The 22,075-nt window shown below is 34.2% G+C and overlaps 1 protein-coding gene across 3 annotated transcripts in view; it reads right to left on the bottom strand.

Moving 5' to 3' along the window:
• LOC145693198 (sodium/potassium-transporting ATPase subunit beta-1-like) overlaps nt 1–22,075 on the bottom strand; it is a 219,264-nt gene that overhangs the window by 135,358 nt on the left and 61,831 nt on the right. For 2 of the 3 annotated variants that reach the window (XM_081768978.1, XM_081768980.1), the window contains exon 3: nt 9,653–9,772. The exons of the other annotated variant lie outside the window; for it this stretch is intronic. In XM_081768978.1, the coding sequence (XP_081625104.1) occupies nt 9,653–9,772 (120 nt within the window). The remainder of the gene's footprint in view (nt 1–9,652; nt 9,773–22,075) is intronic. 3 annotated transcript variants of the gene reach the window in all.

The raw sequence follows: 22,075 nt of genomic DNA, 5'->3' as shown, positions 1-22,075 counted from the left end.
CTTAATGAATTTTTCAAGCATCCTCTACGCATTTATTCGAATAGTTCCGACAAAAATGGAAAAAAATCTTTATTAGTGTTGGATTTCTGAAAACAGACCTTTATAATATTAGATTTTGTTCTTACTACGTCAAAGTCCTATATTTTTATCTGTGCTCCCTTTTATTTTTCTTCTTCTATCTCCTTTTCTCTCTCTGTCTCACTTCCGTATATGTAATAGAAATCTACTGGTTTCAATTCTTTATTGAGATATGTTTAAGTTTCTCTCTACATCAATTTATGAATCTCGTTTCGTCTCATTTCTAATCTTTCACTTTATTGACACTAATACATGTATTTTTAAGTTAGAATTGTGCTTATGTTGTTGATGATTTTAATATGAGAGAGAGGAAAGAGAGAGAGAGGGGGTCCTCTACCAGACACGATTGTGGGATAAGAAGGTATATATTGGATGGCTTAGCTTGAAGGTGTTAGGTGTCGTTTTTTTATGCTGAGTGTATAAGTTCATTAATTCGCAATGAATATAGTCAATCGGAAGAGTTTTTCTAACAGAGAAACAACATGAAATGTAAAATCTAGTTTAACAAACTGTCAGGATCTGAGAGTCGACAAACTTTACACTTCCCGGTACCGATTACTTCGAAACCTCAATAGCCAGAATTAGCTGAGGATAGTGGACTTATATTTTTAAAAAATGACAATGTCAGCAAAATCCAGACGTCATTTAGTGTGAAATAAAAAAGGAATTAAATCTCTCATTTCTAGTTCTATTATTCTTGAAGTTCTGAGTCTGTGTCAAAATTACTGACAGAAATAAGGACAATGAATTATGATTATTTTTAAGAACATTCCACTTTATTATCACAAGAATTTCATCTTCAAATTTGCTTACTTGTGAAAAATTATAGAGTATCCTGCTCTACTATGTAAGGTATGTGTACTGTCACTGATTTCTGATGACAATCAGAAACACACGTAAAAGATAAATTACAGTAACAGTTTTCTATTAAGGGGGAAGTATAACTAGTTTTATTTTAACAATTTTTTGCTTAAGATTTTTGTTCGGGTTCACCTCCTTCCCCCTCAATCTTAGGTATGGAAATAGAAGAGCATATTTAGATTTTGATTGTTGATTCAAGTATATTCCATATCCTAAATTTTCGATATCGATCATCCCTGGGGGAAGCGAGGTATTAGGGGACCCTAAGACTTGCGATAGATGAAGTAATAAAACTCAATTTTTAAAATAATGTCTTCTAATGACAATTTCTTTATTACTGCAAATTGCAATGTAAATAAATCCACTTGCAAATTTTCAATATTATATACTGTAATTTCGTTAGCACCAGAACTTTTGTATTCCCCCCCAAAAAAACAGAAACAAGAAAGTACCTATCAAAAACAAGTGTTTCGAACTTTGACCTAGAATTTATCATAAGAAAGACTTTTGTTCCTCTTTATCGGATATTTGCATCTCTTTTGGCCTTTGGGACCGCTTATTGGAAAAAAGTGCACATATGACCGCTATATGCAGACATGTTCTTAATCAGAGTAAAATGTTTTCAAAACGAAACGAGTTTTCATTATTATTATTATTATTATTAATCATATAACAATTGGGTTTACAAGTAGGTTCCCATCTATTTATCTTGCATGGGAGATCCGCAAGTCAGTTACGCCAATGGTGTCCCTTTGTGTTTGTCTCTCCGTTTTTTGTGGATGTTTGTTTTTGTGCCGTTAGGCTTTTATATTATGTAACCTTTTTTCTTTTTTACGAGTTTTTTTTGAAGAAAGGAAGGAACTGCTTTTCTGTGATATCTATTTCTTAACATTTATCTTGTTTGAACTGCTTAAGTAAAATAATTTTGTAACTATTTATGTCATCCATTTCCCTTACAGTAATAGAACCGTCATTCTTAACAATTCATTTTATTCTGTTATTTACAGTTTGCCACACTGATATATTTGTAACAAAATTGAGGTTTGGTCCAACGCCTTTCTAATTCTCAACCAACCCAACGACGCAAATTTTTGGGTTGCCTACTATTGCAGGAAAAGGAGAATTGCCGGTGGTAATGCACTTTTGGTGTCGTCCATACATACAAAGACATTTTGTAATATTTTATAAAATATATTCGGTGAAGGTTCAAAATCCCGGACTATTATTGTCTCTATCTAATAGACATTACAATACGCTCGACCAATACTGCGGCTGATCGATTTTTTCAGTAAAATCTTTGAATGATAGAAATATTTTTTTCATCTTAGCACCTTTTTTCACGTATTGTAAGTGTTTAAAGTTGCTACCTCTGTTATTTTGTGAAGTAATATTGCAGCAAAAGGAAGAACTGAAAATCCCATTCTCTATTTCGTTAATGATTTCCTCTAATACAGGATTATTTAAGGTCATTTTGAATTATATTAAAGACCTAGCAAACAAAGTTGTGTTCAACAAATGGTTTACAACTTTCAAATCGTATTTTGCAATCAAATTAAGGAGTCCAATATAGTTTCCTTGGTTCATTGACTTGCTACCCTCGCCAATCTCCATGCCTCTTATGTTCCAATTTCTGCTTTGGTATTAATCAGACATTCATTTTTTCTATTAAATATTACATTTTCATTATGTTTGACTTTCTCGTAACGATATTGATAATCCACTTCACTATCAATGCTCTTGGAATCGAAAGTCTTGTTGCAGTAACTGTATGGAGATGGTTTTGGGTCTATTCATGACACTCTCTCTTTACATAAAAATGATCACTGAATTCTCAGACATTCTAAATGCATTTTCATTAACAAAATAAACATGACTAATATGACAATTTATCATTTCATAAACACTAAATTAAACGTTTTGTAAAGTTATGTCGATTACTTTGTAAATCTAGTTTAAAATTTAGTGTTTGTTTTAAATTTTGTAAAATGAGGGATAGCTCAGCGTTTAAAATGATCACACACCATCACAAAATTCTGTGAAGCAAAAGAATACATCTTCACTTGATCTATCATACACTGTCTTGTTCATTTCTTTGCAGGACGAAATTTACGACTTTGTGAAACAGCCACTACTCACCTGTTCCGTTGTCGTCTTATTTGCACTTATTTAACTGCGAAAATCTAATCCTTTCCGATTTTTCAAAGGGATAAATAAATCCTTTTATGCTTTAGCAAATTAAAATTACATAAATAATTGGAACTATATGATGCGCTACTCCACTATGCCAAATACACTGATAGGAACAGGTGAAACTCACAGCTTCCTCTCGTTTCGTCACTATCTTCGTGTCTGCTCGGTTTCATTCGTAAAAAGAAGCTCCTCTCATCACCGGCAGCAACTGAATATTTACTGAATGGCGTTGCAGCCCTGCAGAGCAGATGACATGGCGCATGCTTGCAGTAAGACAGCAAGTGAAATCTTTTCCCTAGAAAATGCATGTTTTAGAATAATTTAAATCTTATTTAGAGAGGCACAAAAAGTAGGGAACAGGCTGTTCCGTCTGCTCCATCGAGGAATCGCCACTGGTAATTAGTGAGTCTTTTGTTTGTTGAACATGAGCAACGTTATGATGCGTTTTCGGAAAACTTCATCGGTGGGAAACACAACTTTAAAATGTAAAGTTCCTCTTGTGCAGTTTTTTTTAATGAGAAATGACTTATCCCATATTATAGGGTGATTAATGAAACATTTATTCGTTAGACATGGAACAATTGCAAGAGCCATCCTTAAGAAAATCGTCCGAAAAGAACTCACCCACAACAGTAAATTGACTCTCCTGAGTCTTTCATGAAAAGTGGTTTACCTCAATCGTAGATCTATTTATGAAATATGAACCAAATCGAATGAGACGTTTGGAGGTAATCCCTCAAAAGAATATATGCTAAGAATAAGTTGTCCCTTCTTGAATTTTTCTCGAGATGTGACTTATACCACAGTATAGGATTGTTAATGAAATGAAATATAAACAAAATCACTAATGCCATTTTCGAGACAATCGCAATATTTTTAATTTTACCCTTATCTAGCTACCCCTATTTTGGGATAGAAGGCTAATTCGAACCTTCTTCAAGAATTCTATGAAAAACTTAACTGATGTGAATGTGTTATACAGTATGGTTTCTAGGTGAGAGTGCATACATAGAACACACAGACAGGCATTCAAAAAGTTTTTTTTATGTCATGTAGGGGCTATAAAACATGTTACTCCACTGAAATTACGAATCCAATATCCCACGATAGCCATATTTTCTTCTCTGTTATTGTGGCTAGCAAATAAAAGTGGAATTGAACGAAAGGCAAGAAAAACTAGAAAACCGTTTTGAAAGTTTTTTCCTTTTCCCACTTCGAAATGTTTTCTTATAGCTATGCAAATGAGGCAAAGATGAAAGCTTTAAAACTATGTGACTATGTGAGGCAAAAAGAATTGAGTGAAAGTGAGGACGATTGAGTGTGAATGAATGTGAAGGCTATCGAGTGTAATTTTGAAGATAAGGGCTCCAAAATTTATGTGGGTGCATATCAATGGAGGGACGTGTTAGCCTATATGTTTTCAGGGAAGTCTCGATATTTGATTGATTTATTTTTAGTTTAAATCTCTTATGAACATTGTCATAAAGAGCTGTGCAGTGATAAAGTAAAATATGTCGGCACTATAAGGACAAGTTGGGTTGCGCTGGCTCAGTCGGTAACACCGCTGACTTAAACGCAAGAGAAACGGGTCCAAACCAAACATTTTGTGGGTGCCCCGCACCCACAAGATTATTTGTGTGTGTGCCGGAGCCCCGGAGCACCTGCGTAGTCGGCTCGTATGAGGGTGGGTGAGTGTGAATGAAGGTATCAATAACATTTGAGGGACTGAATGTAAGGGAATTTTCTTGATTTACAGAAGAAATGTTGATTATCTCTGAATACTATTTGACATTTCATGTAATTCTAGATATAGTGTTCCGTCTGATCTAAATTTTGTGCTCAAGTCGTACAGCGTGAAATATAACGATGATGATCAGAAAGTAAGGTTACAAAATACGGTTATAAAGCCTGCAGTGAAACGTATATGTATTATTTCATACAACCAATATATCGAACAGATAGTACATAAATTAGTTTATTTTTCGACATAGTCTCCATATCAGTTGAGGCACTTGTTGCATCGTGGAATGAGTTTGAACATTCTCTCCTGGTAAAAATCCTATCCTTGCGTATTCAGCAATGTTGCCACGAAGTGTTTCTCTTCCTCGTTTGAAGAGAAGCAACGGCCTCCAAGTGCTCGTTCAAGTGCGGGAACAGGAGAAAATCGCTCAGAGCGAGGTCCAGGCTGTAGAGAGGGTGGCTGGTGATGTCCCAGCGAAACTGCTTCAACAGCGTGGTGGTCTTCTGGGCTGTATGCGGGCGCGGGTTCTCTTTCAGTCACAAACATTCGAAACCATTCTGCAACACGCGCTCGAGACATTACAGTCTTTCCGTAAACCTCCACCAGGTGCTGGTGAATTTCAGCCGCTGTTACATGTTTCATCCACAGAAATCAAATAACTACGCGGAGTTCTTCGTGAGACCAGTTTTCTAAACGAGTCGCCATTTGTGTTTACCTACAAGTAGTTCCGTAGGTGGCAAGTGGCTGAAACTCTGCACAGATGCCAATTCCATGTATTAAAGTATCACACGTTTCTCATTCTTCTATAACAGACGAAACTTCAAAAATATCGGCCTTGTAATCTCACTTTCCGATCCTTCCTCGTTTATCAAATTCATATTTCTAATTTAATATTAGGTGAATAACAAGTAGCAGTGCCATGTGAACACTAGTGAAGGAGTTTGGTTTGTATGTCGCGATACTTTCTTAACGTTAAAACCGAAATTGGGAGTATATTTCTTTCACTTTCGATTTTAGTAGAGAGATTAGAGTGCACATGTAGTATATTCTTGTTACGGTTCACTGCTTGCAGAAAACTGCTTGTTTCGTTTCTACTCCATAGTTCTCAACGTTAAAACCGGAAGTATTTGGTTTTCTTGCCACTTTCGGTTTCAATAGAGAGAGTATCTATTCTAAGATCGTTAAATCTGTTTTGCTTCTTTCTATTTCTTATCATTTTCGCTCTATATAGATTAATATTGAAATCACCATAAATTGTAGCGGATTTCCGCCACTCTCGGTTTTAGTAGAGAGTTAAGAATGAGGATAAAATGCATTTTTGAAACGCTTAATCGATTGCAGAAAACCATTTTCGTTATGTATTACCATTTTTGTTCTGTAGTAATCTTACTACTGCCATTTCTGATATTACTTCACCGATGTACTTCATTCCTAACTTTTGACTCTCTACATTCTGACCAAGTTTACTGGTGATCCCTCAAGTAGTTCGTGAGTATTTTTCTGTCTTTCGGAGAAACACACACACAACACACAAGGTAATTGTATAAAGGAATTATGATAAGCTAAACACCATAACAAACAAAATGAAATTCGTAGTTTAACGTTCCATGGTTACACTTTTTAAACTAAAGGAGACAGATCGTTAGTGAAAGTGAATGATGATAAAATTAAGTTTTTGTGCTGTCCCACTGCCAACCGAATCTGAGATCCTATGCACTAGTTGCACGCGCGTTAATCGTTAGACCAGCGATGAACAGTTTAGGAAAATAAGTAACAGTAGTTTATGCTAAACAATGATATACATGCTTCTAGATGAAACTAGATCATCTGTTGCAGTGAATGTTGGGAGGACTTGTGACTGTCATACAAGGATGCTTTTTGAAGAATTGTAGAGTTAAACATTTGGTGACCTTTTCACCTTCTTCGAGCGTTTTTTGCTTGCCCCTGAAAAAAACAATGTGATTTCCGCATGAAACGTAAAAATTTCAAGAAACAAAGTATGTAATTCTAGCGACTGCGGAAAGATTAAGAAGGCAAATGTTTTATAAACTATTTTAAGTCAGATGAAAGTATTCTTTTAGTTTGGTAGCAGAAAATAAGTTGTTCTTCTTTTTTTATCTCCATGATCATGCAATAAAATCCTAGAGAGGGAAAAAGGACAAGGTTTCCCTGTCAGAAATGTTCTTCTCCAGTGGGAATAAATTTTTGTCAGAGGGGATATTCTTGGAACCCTCTCCATCAATTCTCACAGTGGCACATACTTTACAATCACATTATAAAGGGTGTTCAAAAAGTTTTGTACAATAGACCATATTTTTTAATGACTAGCACTAGGATTATATTCCTTTTTGAGCATTTATCTGTGTCTTTTATGGTGAAGTTGTGTAGCAAATTTTCTTCCCTTTTCACCGATACGCCGACAATGGAGAAGGAAGTAGACGACCGCACCCGCCAACGGTCGGCCATTGAATTCCTATACAAGGCCGGCAATTATTCAGCCACATCCATTCGACACAAATTGCTTCGTGTATATCGGGATGAGACATTGGAGAGCGGCAATTGGTAGAAAGATTCCACAATGATGATTTCAATCTGCTGGACCAACATGGAAGGCAGACTATCAGTGGGAGTGAATGACGTTAACAAAGGCCATATTGATAAATGTGTAACCACAAGAGAGCTTGTTGAAGCGACTGGGTTATCTGTGAGTATTATTCTAACATTAATACATTTTAGGTTACAGAAAACTTTGTGCCGTTTGGTGCCACACCTTACAAACGAACAGAAATAAACCCATTCCGCCAATCACACCCAACAGAAAAGCAGGAACATGAGATGGAAGTGGTTTCTGATCCCCCTTATAGTCCAAACCAGGTACTTTCCGAGACGCACGTTCATAGAAGGCAGTTTATCACTGAGCAAGAACTCATTAATAGTTAGCGTCCGCAGTTGTACCAAAGTGCATACGGCATCGGAAGAATGGTAGGCTAAATGTGTTAGCGAATAGAGGATAATTGATTACATGTATATATATACAAGGTGTCTCAAAAGTCTCCTGACATAGGGTAACTCTGTTATTATCAAAGTTACAACAAAATAAAAGAGAGGAAACCATCTCCAAATATAATGTTTTCAATCTAAAGTGAAGGATTTTTTAAAATCGGACAAGCCGTTTGGGCTGTACACTCTTTATGCACAAAATGTGAAATGAAAATACAACGTTGCCATTTACCTGAACCTACAACATAAAGTGAATGAAGTTATTGTTTAAAATGAGGGTTGGCCATCGACACGTTAGCGTAAAAGACAGTAATTTCATTCACTTATGTTGTAGGTCCAGGTAAATGGCAATGTTGGAGTTTCCTTTAACATTAGGCTCATAAGTGTGTACAGCCCAAACGGCTAGTCCGATTTAAAAAATCCTTAATTTTAGATCGAAAACATCAAATTCGAATACGGTTTTCTCTCTTACATTTTGTTGTAACTGATAATAACAGTTACCCTATGTCAGGGGACTTTTGAGACATACTGTATAAAGGACACATACACGCACACAAAGCTTTATGGTCCTAGTACGACTATTAAAAAAGTTATAATCCATTATGCAAAACTTTTTGAATGATCTTTGTATGTCTCTCCGTGCCAACCAGGTTGTTGCTATAATATTTAAAGTTCACATGGAAGTGCTATTTCAACCTTTTCAAAACAAACATTTTTCGGGAGTTTATTTCCATGATGAGTATTTTTCCTAACCTACACTACAATTCACCCTCAATCGACTCCATCACACTCACACTCACACTTACTCGCCCTCACACTCGAACGTTGTTGATGCTCTCATCCTCAATCAATTCGATCACACTCACACACTCACTTGCCCTAACACTCAAACATTAATGATGCTTTCATCCTCATTCCCACTCACTCTCAATCGACTCCCTCATATTCGCCTTCACTCGCCCTCACCGTCATCTACCGAAATGAGAGTGAGTGGGATGAAAACAAAATGAGTAAGGGTGAACATCTTCGGATCACAGCACCAAAGTAGCTAGATTTGTAAGGCAGTCAGCAAATCTTCATTTAGCAATCACCAAAAATGTCACTAACCGATAAAAAACTATTTTTGTCGCTATTCTGGATGTCGAATTCCTAGATTTAGCGACCTTTTCTCCAATTAGGAATGCTACCATAGGGGTACGTCACTAGTCCTCAATAGCCATGAAGGAGAGGAACTACCCCTCTGTAAGACCAAAAGTACACATCATAGAGAAAAAATAAAAAAGAATAATGAAATTTTCAATTTTTGGCTAAGTTTTATCCATCTAAGAAAATGAGCTAGGACCTCAAAAATTTCAGAGGTACTTATTTAGGACCGATAAGCCACTCCGAAATTTGGAAATCACATAAGCTTGTGACCATGTGATGGTGGGGTCACTGACCCGGAGGTCAACGCAGCCTATCATGTCATACAATGTGATCATTTCCCGCTAATTTCCACCAATCAAAGTAATGTCCTGTAATGTTCCACGTAGTACAGTATTCAACCTTTCGATAAAACTTGCATTTAAGTTCTAGAAAAGTATTCAACCTTTCAACAAAAATAGATGTGTATTTACATTATAGAAAATGTTCAAGCTTTCTACAAATCTTTGTACTTACATGCTAGAAAATTGTTTAACCTGCACAAACTTAAGTTCGAGAAAAGTGTTCAATCTTTTGATAATATTTGTGTACTTACGTTCTAGAAAAATGTTCAACTTTTAGATAAGCTTGTATACTTACGAGCTAGAAAAGTGTTTAACCTTTTTACGAAACTGTTGTCAACTTTGTTTTTCTTGACCTTGAAAGTGACTTCCTTTTCATGTTGAAACTTGGAAAACACGTAAGGCTCTAACGCCAAAACTGTTAACAGAACAAAAACAAACTTTAATTTCCATCTAGATCAATATTTTAAAAGAAAAGTTAATGGCATTTGTTCCTAAAACTTGCTACTGTCTTACTAAATAACCCTGTACAATTTGACGATTGAAAAAAAAAAAACACGAATCTTTTTTTTCTTTTAATGATTATTGAAGTCTAATCATCGGTGAGAAGTAAATTTGATGTTTTAGATTTAACTAGAGATGGCTGTTGAGAGAAGCCAGATAAGTAAATTTTTAAATTTTATCACTTCAGCTAAGAAAATTAAGTTTGCATAATATAGTAATTCTTATATACCTAGGTACGGTCTTCTGGAGTTGTATGAGCCTTTTACTTCTTGCTTACAGCAATAAAATTTAGTTTTTTGTTTATGTGACTTTCCTCAATAGCTGCCATCGAAATCGACCTCATTACACCGGATTCCATTTTTCTCGAAGAACTTCACACTGAACAGTAGTAGAATAAAGGGAGTTCATCCCTGTGGGAACGTTCCCAGGGGCTTAAACCGGTGTAAACTAGTATGTTGCTATATGGTCATGTTCTTGGACGCCTACCAGCTGCAGAAACAAGGTGAAACATGCCTTTTCCTCTTCTTCTTGCTCTCGTCGTGTATTCGCTAGTTATTTGAATCCCCAGCCCCGCTTCTCCTGCGAAGAGCATTAGCGGAACGTATGTGTTTGTGTAGATCATTCCGTTAGCAGCTGTTGCAAAGGAAGAAACCTCAAATTGAAGAGGGCATCGTCAATGAATTTATTAGATAAGCTTAATATGCCATCAATGATACCCTTTACAAAAATGCGCGATTTAGAGATCGGCGTACCTTTTTGTATTGTAAACTGTGAGATAATTACAACGATATATGGTAGGAAGGCATGTATAACATTTGAAGGAGGCGAAAAAGTGATTTTACCAGGACGCTGTAATGAAAAATTATAAGCAGATAATGGTCATTATTAACGTATTTTCAAAGTGGAAATGTATGTTTAACATATAAAGGAATGAAGATTAATGTATCTGGACATAACATGCACGTTGGTATATTCATCGTAAGTGTATGGTGGCATGTAGAAACAAGATAAAACATGAATTTTCCTCTTCGCCCCTCCTCTTAATGCATACGCAGTTAACTGTATGCATAGTGTCGTAATTCTGTGTTGACCAGCTACTGGAGTAATATGTGTGAGTGCTTGTGCATCAACTATGGATACCAATAAAGAGTACTTGTTAAATGTGGAATATGGACTTAATTCAATGAAAACCAAATTAATTTGTATTGGACTGGATAGTGATACATTTGAGCCAGTGATTCATGCTGGTAAAGGACTTGTGTTTGGAGTGGAGTTAAATTCGGCAGAATGGGAGAAACTTGTACATTTGACCCCGTTTGTTACGAACTATTTAAACTCTCAAGTGGAAATTACATTTATAAAGTCTCTTGGCCGAAAAACCGAACTGGTGGTGCGAAAACTAATGGGTGAAAAATTAGTGATGTTAGAAAAGAAAGGAAAACTTCATGCTCCTTGAAACACTGTGTACTTAACTTCAAGTTATTGGCTTTATTTCTTGGAAATATTACCGTGTATTGAACATGCTGTGAAAAACAGTAAAGTTTGCAGTGTTGTGCTACATGAATATTTTGATTTGTGTACAGATACTATTCGCAATCATGTATAATCGCTGTGTCTTACATGCAGAGGACTTGCTGGAATCCATACATGTGTAGATGAACAGAGTATTATTAACGGTATGAACATCAGTTTTCCAAGTGTATCTCTTAATAAGAACAGTGATGTGAACATTGACGGTGAAAGATTAGAATTGGAAATGAAAGTATTTTGCAAACAAAACTCATAGATTCAACTATGGCTGATTTATTTGATAGTGTACAGACACAGCCATGGTGGGAGGAAACCGATATTCAACCTTCAGAGGGTATCAACGAAGTGGACGTCTGTTCGTAAAGAAGAAGAAAATTGATTTATACTGAACAGTGTAGTTATAAATTCAAAAATAAAAAATATAGTGAAAGTGAAATGTTTTATTTGTGTTTTGTGCTCAATTAATACATTTCAATATGATAGGATTTTTTATTAGTGTACTAGTGTTTTTATGATAAAATCCTAACATATTTTTCCCTGTATACTATAAGTGTTATGTATCATAATAATAATAATGAATTCAAAATACTTGAAATGTTTGTTAAATGAATGTTAGTATTTGAAATTATTATTATTATACAACTCTATCTTAAGTATGATAGGCCATGTTTATTTTGAAAAAATTTTAAAATAATTAATAATAAATTATAAAAACAAAGTCCTATCATATTAGTAATAATAATAATAATAATATTGAATTCACATAGTTGGTTTAATTTACGAAACAATAACTGATTAAGCATTTGAATTCAATATTATTTAATTATATAATTACATCATTGAATTTTAAAAAATCAGTTCTAGGTTCTATTTTTTTCAAAACATAGGATGAAATTATTTAATTCAATGAGTTTAAAAATGTTTTATGATATATTTATTTAATTACATAATTGATCATAAAAGATATTTATTTATTAGGAAATGGAAGAAAATAAGAAACAAAACATATGTTTTCAAAGAGAAAAAAGAATACAAACTATTTATTGATGATGATAATATTTACACAGGAAAAGGGAAGGTAAGTATAGTACGTCTCTATTTAAAAAAAAGATTTCATCAGTTCTTTTTTCTTCTTCATCTTCACTGTGCAAATGATTTAAAAAGTCACTTTTTTACACAAAACACACACACACACAGTTTTTTAATAGTCGTTTTTATATGACAACTTGATGAGGACTCCACAAATGACATATGACGATGCTGCTACTGCTGCTGATGATGAAACATAGATAGAACTCATACTGTACAATGATACTGCCCATACACACGCTGACGATCTTTTATTCTCTGAAATGAAAAAATTGAAAACCTAACTTAAAATTTATTTTATCTATAATCATGAACAAATGAAAAAATGATAATATGTACACAAGAACACGTTATAATAAAGAAGGGGAAATGACTACTTGCAGTAATATATAGAATTTAAGGTTTATGTTATCTATGACAAAAAGTATCCAAAACAAACGAAGAAGAAATAACAGTAATAATAATAATAATGAAGACATGATAATATGTATACAGGAGAAATGATTACCTGTATTAATAAATACAGCAATCGCCGATCATTTTTCCGGAGTTGATGAGAAGGTATAATGAAAATCGTTTAAAGATTTTCCTTTAGCTTTAAAGCAAAGAAATAGGTATGAATAATGTCTACATAGGGACGATTTCACACTTTGAATTTATTATTAAATGTCTAATAATGTGAATTTTTACGTAGAAATTGAATATGTTGCATTACATATGGAGGAAATCCAAGTGTATCGAAGTAGTGGGCACGTCCATCAGTATTAATATATATGGATACCAAATGGATACCGGTTTTATTAGCGGGGTCTGTAATTATGATAGCTGCAGGTAGTGGACAATGCGTTGGTAACTCATTCGCTGCATATACGCCAATGAAATGATTATGAAGTAAAGAACTTGTTTAAAGTGCGTTCAATAAATCTAGTGTAGAAGATATCATGTATAGAAATGCAGACATGTAGATATATGTTGTGGTATTTAAATAATAATAATAATCATAATAATAATAATAATAACGTACCTTTAAGAATCCATGATGATGTTCCTCTGATGATCCACTTCTAAGAGCATAGGCGTGCGCAACGTGGGTGCCATGGGTGCCTTGGCACCCACATTAGACAAACATTTTTATGTAGAATTCTTACAAACTGAGAAGAGATTACGTGTAAATTATTTCCCGTCTGCACGTGTGCCGTGCGTCGCCGACGCAGCGTCGGGTGCAATGACGCTATCTTTTCTTAGAGGAAAGAAGGGAGGACGACATTCCATATGGTGGTACTTTAGATCTGGCACCCACATTCCCAATGTTCCGCGCACGCTAGTGTCTAAGAGATATCGGAACTCGCCATATGTGATGCATGAGACAGGTGCTGGTATAGGGTTCTTAAAATGAACATCGAGACGAACACAGCCGTGGCGTATAAGGTTCCAATGCTGCACAGCGCTGGCTTCTCCATCTTGCGTAATGTCGGAAACAAAGATGCTGTATCCTTGAGGAAAGCCAAGGCGAGGAATGTTATTGCCATGATTGGAAAAATGAATACCTGAACCACAGAATAAGGTATAATATGAAGAAACAGAGGTTATTTTCCAAATTTAGTTGTAAAGGTTTTGAAGGTACAAGTTTTCCATCAATGTATAATGAGAAGAAATTGATGTCCAAATGATTGAAATGAAATGGATTTGAAGTTATCGTGCCTGTATAGACATCATTTTGAGTAAACACCACAATCACTCGAGTTGGTAATAATCCCATAAACAAATTATCGATTGTCTTTGATTGAAGATCCTTTGGAACGACGAATGACTTCATTTGCACTCTTGTGAGAGGATATTTGGCGGTTGTTGATTGTAGAAGCTTGTTATGTCCTAGTTTTATTGTAGGACTAACATCAATCTTTTTAATATGTAAAACAGCGTCTAAAATATTCACTTTAGCCTCAACAGACGAATCACTAGTGATGAGACAAAAATTTGCCTTTGCAGGAATTAACTTGATGCGTAATTCTACTCCTTGGATTAAAAAATTATCCTGATTAAAAATATCACAATGAAGATGTCCAAGCATGTCGAATTTTGCACTCTTCTTTGTTAATTCATAATGTTGCTGAAATCTTCTATTACCACTAGATGTTGCATATGTACAGCACTATCTTGAAACCAGAATGCACATTGAAGATGAGCATTTTTTAGCAGAATCATCATAATTTAATAGTTTTTCGATCTATGATCGATATGGATCATTATGAGATGGAAATGATATCAGTTTATTTAAATACACTTCCACTTCACTGAACATAGAATTTAAAATGTCATTAATAGGAGCCACAGCTTTATCACTTTCACCAAATGCTGATCCATCAGGCTTAACGATTTGAGCTTCAATGTAAAGAAGACTATGTGGTAGATCTATATATTCATCACTTGTTCCTGTGATGACAAATTCTATAGGCGTATTATCAGCTAGTGAACTGATTGCTTTGTGTGTAACATGATTATCCAGTATACTGGTTTGAGTTGGTTTTGAAAAAATATCTAGTTCACTTTTTACACACTTGTAGGATTGATGATGTAACAAAGCCATGAAGATGATTTAATCAAAGATATCGTGTGATAATTTCCTCTTCTTATAATATAATATTGTTATTTTGATTCCACATTTCTCATCATTAAGCGATGATAAATGTAAAATCTGTTGCATTTCTTGATCCAAACTAGATTCAAGTTTCCCCAAGGCTGATGATAATGATGATGGTGTTTGTATACGATTAAGAACTTCAGGTGGAACTAAAATCATTTTCTTTGCATGTTCCATTACATTAACGGAATAGTAAACTTAATGCACCACTTAAAATAGGAGCTAATAATGCCGATAGGAATCCACCCGGCTGCACTAATAAATGCTTCTTCTTTTCAATGGAGTTTCCTTTCTTCACAAGATATCGAAGCGTCCTCTTGTATCGCTTTAATCTTGTTTTCTGTCTTTGTAAGAGGTACATTCCCTTTTAATACATTTTAACAACATTCGCAAATACTACGAATCACTAAAGAGTCTGCATTCGCCACTATAGCTTTACGTAATTTAGGATTTGCTTTGCCAGCGTACGAAGATCTCCGTGTTTTACTCTTGGAGACATATTGCCAGAATGAACAAACAGAGTTTAAGACTAACATTATAAACACATGTTGTTTTTCTATTTCGTTGGAACATAAACGTATTGATAAATATCAGGAAAGATATTTGTTTGAAAACAAAGTTCATCTGGATTATCCTGTTTTAAATCAATAAATAAATATCCATTTGGTAACTTTGTTGCGTCGTTGAAACTTTTTTGAAGAAATTTTGGATTCTCAGGAATTAGTTAACTCATATGTTTAATTTGTGATTTATCTCTTGGATTTTTAAATAATACGAGATAGGAACAAGTCAAGCTCATATCTGTGTTTTTTCCCTTATGAAATATGTTTTGTGTTATAAATAGTACACTAAGATTTTTATGATGAGAACGCTTTGTAAAGAAATCTACTATATTGCGGTTCACTTCACAATATGATCATCAATAATAATAAGATGAGGTCCAGTTTCAGGTAAAAAGTATTTTGTTTGAGGTAATCCTTCAATAAATTGTACTTCTGTCGAAATTTCTCTGTATGCATTTTGCCATTCTGCATAGTACCAATAAATATCACGAAACGATGTATTAACCGTACGTGATAAATTAGACAGGAGTCATATTACAAAGGAAGTTTTTTCACATTAACTTGGTCCTGCAAAGAAATGAAAAGGGATGTTTCCACGTCGTATCCATGTTAAAGAGTATGATAATTCTCTCTTCATGCGTATATTTATAAAGGGGCGTATTACATTTTCTTCTTTTGTTGGAAGGAATGTATCCATATGGAAGAGTTTCACATGAATTTGTAACTACGTCGTTTTATACAATTTATCTTATAAACTTTTATTTCGGGCATGCTGACGATAGTATCATCTTTCCTGAGGCAATTTTTTTCCGTTTGTAGTTTTGACTTCGGTCCGATGAGAGTTTCTTTTTCTTCTTCTGCCTCCTCTTCATTATCTATCATCATTTCTTCATTACATCAAAATTTAGGTGTTTAGATGATTCATAGTTGAGAAGATTCATAGTTTAAAGCCCCGTATCTTGCATACTTGGAACTCTTCCTTCGTACTGGGATCAAAAATACGTAACACGTAGTTCTTGCGTCTAGCAGATACATATTATGAAAGATAGGCCTCTTTACCATATTCGAGTACATTTGTTAAATCACGTAAAAAGTCGCCAGTTGGAATTGTACTTTCACCAGGTTTTGCGTATAAATTACTGAATCAGTATCAAAATACAATACTCTTTCTTCTAACTGTTCTAAATACTTGTACAATTCCAATCTTGCTTGTGCTGTTGTGTATGCGTCTATGGCAACGTTTACTGTTGGTAGTGAAACAGGAACTTCATCTGTGTATTGGAAATATACATATAACATGTCATCATTTACTAGAAATATTTGATATACGTCTATATCATGAGATGTTAATTTCTCATGTAATTCCTTGGGTTCATTAATAATGCATACATGACCCATGTTCTCACGTTGACCAAAGTTTCCCCAAAATGAATTTAGTATTAATTTAGCTAAACTCCTAAGTGCTGGATTATGTTTAATTTTCGTTACATCTAGATGTATTCCTTCCTTTTCATAAAATTGGTGTATGTACTTCTCCTTTAGCTAATCTGTTTCACACCATGAAGGCCAGCCATTAGCTTCCGTTTTTGATTGCAGGAAGGTGTTTATGTACTCTGCATATAAGTCGCCACTATTTGTTTCTTCATCATATTGAACAACATCATATGCCCGAATTTCATGAATATCCATTATTTTGTATCCTTTTTCCAATGCTTTTCTTACTTCATCTGCTACCTATGTACCATGTAGAACTCGGTTTTTATCGCTGTAATTACAGGTGTCTGGTTTACTTCATCACAACATGTGCGACAAATTGCAATCATCAAACTGTCATTTGATTTGTAAGGTAAAAATGGATGGAAGAGAGTTTTTAGTGGTGGAATACTTAGCTTTACTAATCCTTCTACTTCTTCAATGCGGGGAATATTTGAATCTCCTGGCAGATAGTGGGGTGACGAATTGGAAATTTCTTAGTTTTACATATATAATAATAAAGACTAATAACATCTTTGTAAGAGATTGTTTCTTCAGACTTTCGTTCTTTATGATACAAACGTAAGACATTCACACGTCCTCCATAAAAAGCGTCACGAGGATTCAACGGAGTTTTCTTTGTGTATGGATGATTACTAACATACTTCTTCATCTCTTCATTTCCTGCCAATTGTTTTTTTTTTAATTCACAGCCCCATATTTCGTGCACTTCACAGCCAAAATCTTTTAATTTTTTAATCTACTTTGCTGCTTCAGATCAAAATTCCATGGTGTCGGTACCATTGTCATATATGGGTTTATCTCTCTCGTTAGGGTAGCAAAAAATTAGCCATGTGTCTAACATCCTTTATACTCCCACACGAGTATTGTTCCTGTATCGGGGTTAGTCCATTCACCATCTACTTTCATTGATGCAAATCGTTTTTCATTACTACGTGCAGCATTGGCAATTTGAATAATTCTTGTTTTTTCTTCCCAAGCTATCCATTGTACTGCTTCAATTGATTGTACATCTTTCCATCGATACCCGTTCGTATTTTCCTTTAAGAAATTTCTTCGATACACCAAATTACATGCACTAGCGATTGTAATGCATTCAAGTAAGGGATTTACATATGTTTCATATTCAAATGTATTCATAAAGGAAATAGATGCTTGGCGTAAAACTTCAACATCCTGTACAAAATACTTGATGAGGAGTTTTTTCATTTTAAAGGTGTCATTACGATTTTCAATATACCATTGCAGAAACTGGAGTCTTTCATGGTATTTGCTAAATAATGTCTGGAAGTGTGCCTTCATATGTTTGGTTCTCACGTAGGTTGATAAAATGGAAAATATCCTTTGCAAGATAGAAGGCCAAACCCACCACTTAATTTACTTAAGGGCATAGGAAGAAAACTTAGTGAATCAATGAAGGTTATGTTCCCTACTTTAAGAGATAGAATTTTCGCCCCATTCATGATCACTTCTGGAGTCCAATTCATCTTCTCAACCATAGTCTTATTGATGAAATGTGCATCATAACCCTTCGAGATGTGTGCAATGCATGTTGCTGGTTTAATGTTTGGACGTCGTTTTTGTAATGTTTTAGAAAGTCTTCTATTACATTTTCTCCATCAAATATATTTTCTCGTTTTCCACAAACGATGCAATCATTTTTATGTTTTTATCTTCATAACAACGGTATTATGCATGCTGACTAACCAAGACATTATGTATATGTTAATATATGTTTGCGTCATCCTTTTCTATTTTCGTACCTTGTGTACATTCAATATCATAAAATACAATCATAACTTTCTTCATGATAATTTTTTCATTGTTTTTTTAATTTTCTTCTTTCATTCACTTTCATGTAACATTCATGATTAGGTGGTACTATAGTATAGCAAATGTTACAATACGTTTCTCCACATACGTGAGGTTCTTCTTTTACAACATAAATTTTCAAAGACTGGGCACAACATTTTACAATTGAACCCAAAGGAGCTGACTTGTGATAATCATTGCATGACTGACCATAAAATTCTCGATTACAATAGATGCATGTAATATGGGCTTCTTTAAAATGACATGGCGGCTTCTGATGACATCGGTAACATACAGCTGTACAATGTTTCAAATGTGCAATTGTGCATGCTTGTTTTCATATTTCTTATGACAAATTTCGCAATAATAAGTACAGCTAAAACATGCTGTCAAGCTTTCAATGACGTTGTAATGATTATCTATGAAGTGTAAGTTTAAAAAATGTTCTCTCATTATCACTTGGTGGTGCTTCAAACATGACATCACTTCCTGAAAATCCCCTATACACCGTGATTTATAATCCTTTAAATGTTCTTGAAATTTACGAATTTCAGGAATTCCACCACCATGACTGAAATCTACATCAGCTGCTTCACATACGTCTTCTGCTTCTTTTTCTATTATATATTTATATTGTTTACATATATTCTGTATTCGATTTCATTTCTTCTTCTTGTGTTTCTTAAATCCTATGGCAACGACGATTGCATGTGCTAATCATCTTGTACCTTTGTTCTTAATTGTAACAATACCACGTTTTGCCTTTACATATTCCTCGGTATTCATAATATGTTGTTTGAAACCATCTTGTCCTCTTGGCATACGTACATGATGAAAATTCACGATGCAACCTTCATTTATAAGAAAAGCAGCATTACTTTGCAGTACTTTCTCATAACTCTTCCATAATACTTCTGCTGAGAGATGTCTGAATGATAACCAAAAAGGGCGATGTCCTCCGTTATTTGTGATTGTTATTCCTACGTAGTCATGTTGGTCCACATTACGTAGCAAATAATCTATTAGAGCCCGTAGATTTCTTTCAATTGCCGTAAAAGGATTTTCATCTGCACGCACAGAAGCTAAACGGATTCTTAGCTTTGTACCGTTCATACTGCATCTTCTGTATTGTCTTCTACGTTGTTCTATTATATGAAATCTATTGTTTCCATGATTACGCATGTTATTTCCAAATCCCACTTGTACATTTGTGTTTCGTTCTGCTTGAAATTCATGTAGCAATTCATCCATTCTGTTTTCTATTTCGTCTAAATCAACTTCTATTTCTTCATGTTCAGTGTTAGCCTCTGCTAATATTTCCATAAATGATGGATATATTTGTTCTTCCTCTTCTTTTCCATGATTGGGAAAAAATTGTTAAGCTAGTTTTGATACTCATTTTCGTAAAACTTTTCTTCTTCTGTATTCTTCTATTCCTCATTGTAAGCCTCTCCTATTATCTTCGAAAACGTAAGATTTAGCAACTCTTCTTCATTTGGCCTTTCTTCGACGTCTTCTTCTTGTAGCCCTTTTTTTAAAGTTTTCAATACAGACGAACACTTCCTCTTCCTCTTCTTGTGTTATCATTCTACTACCTCCATTTTCTAATATTTCTAATAGTCCTTTATATTTCTCTTCTTTTTCTTCTTCTGCAATTTGAATTTCATTAACTGCATCTCTTTCTTCTTCTTCTTCTTCTTTGACATTGGTGATCATCTCTTCTTCTGCTGCTGCTATTTCAATTTCATTAACTACATATCTTTCTTCTTCTTCTTCTTCTTCTTCTTCTTCTTCTTGAGCAATTGCATCTGTTGGTAATCTTACTTTTCCCTTATGTGTTCCTTTCTTCTTCCTTTCATCATCTTTTTCCTTATGGACTCCTTCCTTCCTCATGATGATTATCTTCTATCCCGATTACGCCATCTATTTCCCTTAGAACAACTTGCGTCTCTTTATTTGGTACGTCCTCTTCTTCTTCTTCTATGTCGTTAATAAAGGCCGTAATCTATTTTAATAATTCTTGTGTACTCTTGTCTTCCATTTTATTCCCCCTATATGTGTAATAAGGAATTGAAAAAGGATACTTTCCTATATGTATGTATATGTAACTATTTATATTTGATATAAAAGTATTATGTAAAACGGAATATATGTATAAATATTTAAAAAAAGATATAAGTACTTTAAAAGAATATATAGGTATGAAAAAAGAGGATATATATATATATATATATATATATATATATATATATATATATATATATAGAGAGAGAGAGAGAGAGAGAGAGATAGATAGATAGATAGATAGATAGATAGATATAGATAGATAGATAGATAGATATAGATATAGGTATAGATAGATAGATAGATAGATAGATAGATAGATAGATAGATAGATAGATAGATAGATAGATAGATAGATAGATAGATAGATAGATAAGTATTTAAAAAAGGAATAACGAATATACACGTATCTTTGTTTATTGTATTCAACCTAAAATATAAAAAAGAAATTCATCTCGTTACTTATAACCATATCCCAAATAAATATAAAAAGTATATATATACATAGATTTCAATTCGTTATACGGAAAGACAGGAATTTCAAGGAAACAAAATTATACCTTTTAAGTAGTTAAAATAATTAACTTTTTTCGTATTCCACTGGAGTGAAACAAATGTATGTTCACAGTTTGCTTCAAGTGTGTTGTCTAATGTACAAACATTCTGTACGTGAATTTTATACATATTCTTACAGAGTTTCAGCGATCTCGAAAAATATGTATCTGACACTAGTATCGTCCGTTTTACAGCGTAAGGAGCATATTTGTGGGACGTTAAACTGAAAAATTTCATCTCTCTCTCTCTCTCTCTCTTACGAGGGTATGATGTCTGAATGATTGCGAAAACTATCACTTAACTCAATATGATGTTCTTATTCTGTAGCAAATACGAAAACTCAATTTAGAGGGCCGTTCAAACTTCAATCCCCCTTAGAAGATGTTTTAATAAGTTTGGAGTTTCATTACTGAACACAACGGTCCCGAAAACTATGGATTTAACACTAATATCGATCACTTTGAATTAT

Source organism: Thermobia domestica, chromosome 8 (genome assembly GCF_964235325.1).
Source record: "Thermobia domestica chromosome 8, izTheDome1.hap1.1, whole genome shotgun sequence".
In the NCBI taxonomy this organism is placed as follows: domain Eukaryota; kingdom Metazoa; phylum Arthropoda; class Insecta; order Zygentoma; family Lepismatidae; genus Thermobia; species Thermobia domestica.
This window is presented reverse-complemented; position numbering and strand designations above follow the sequence as displayed.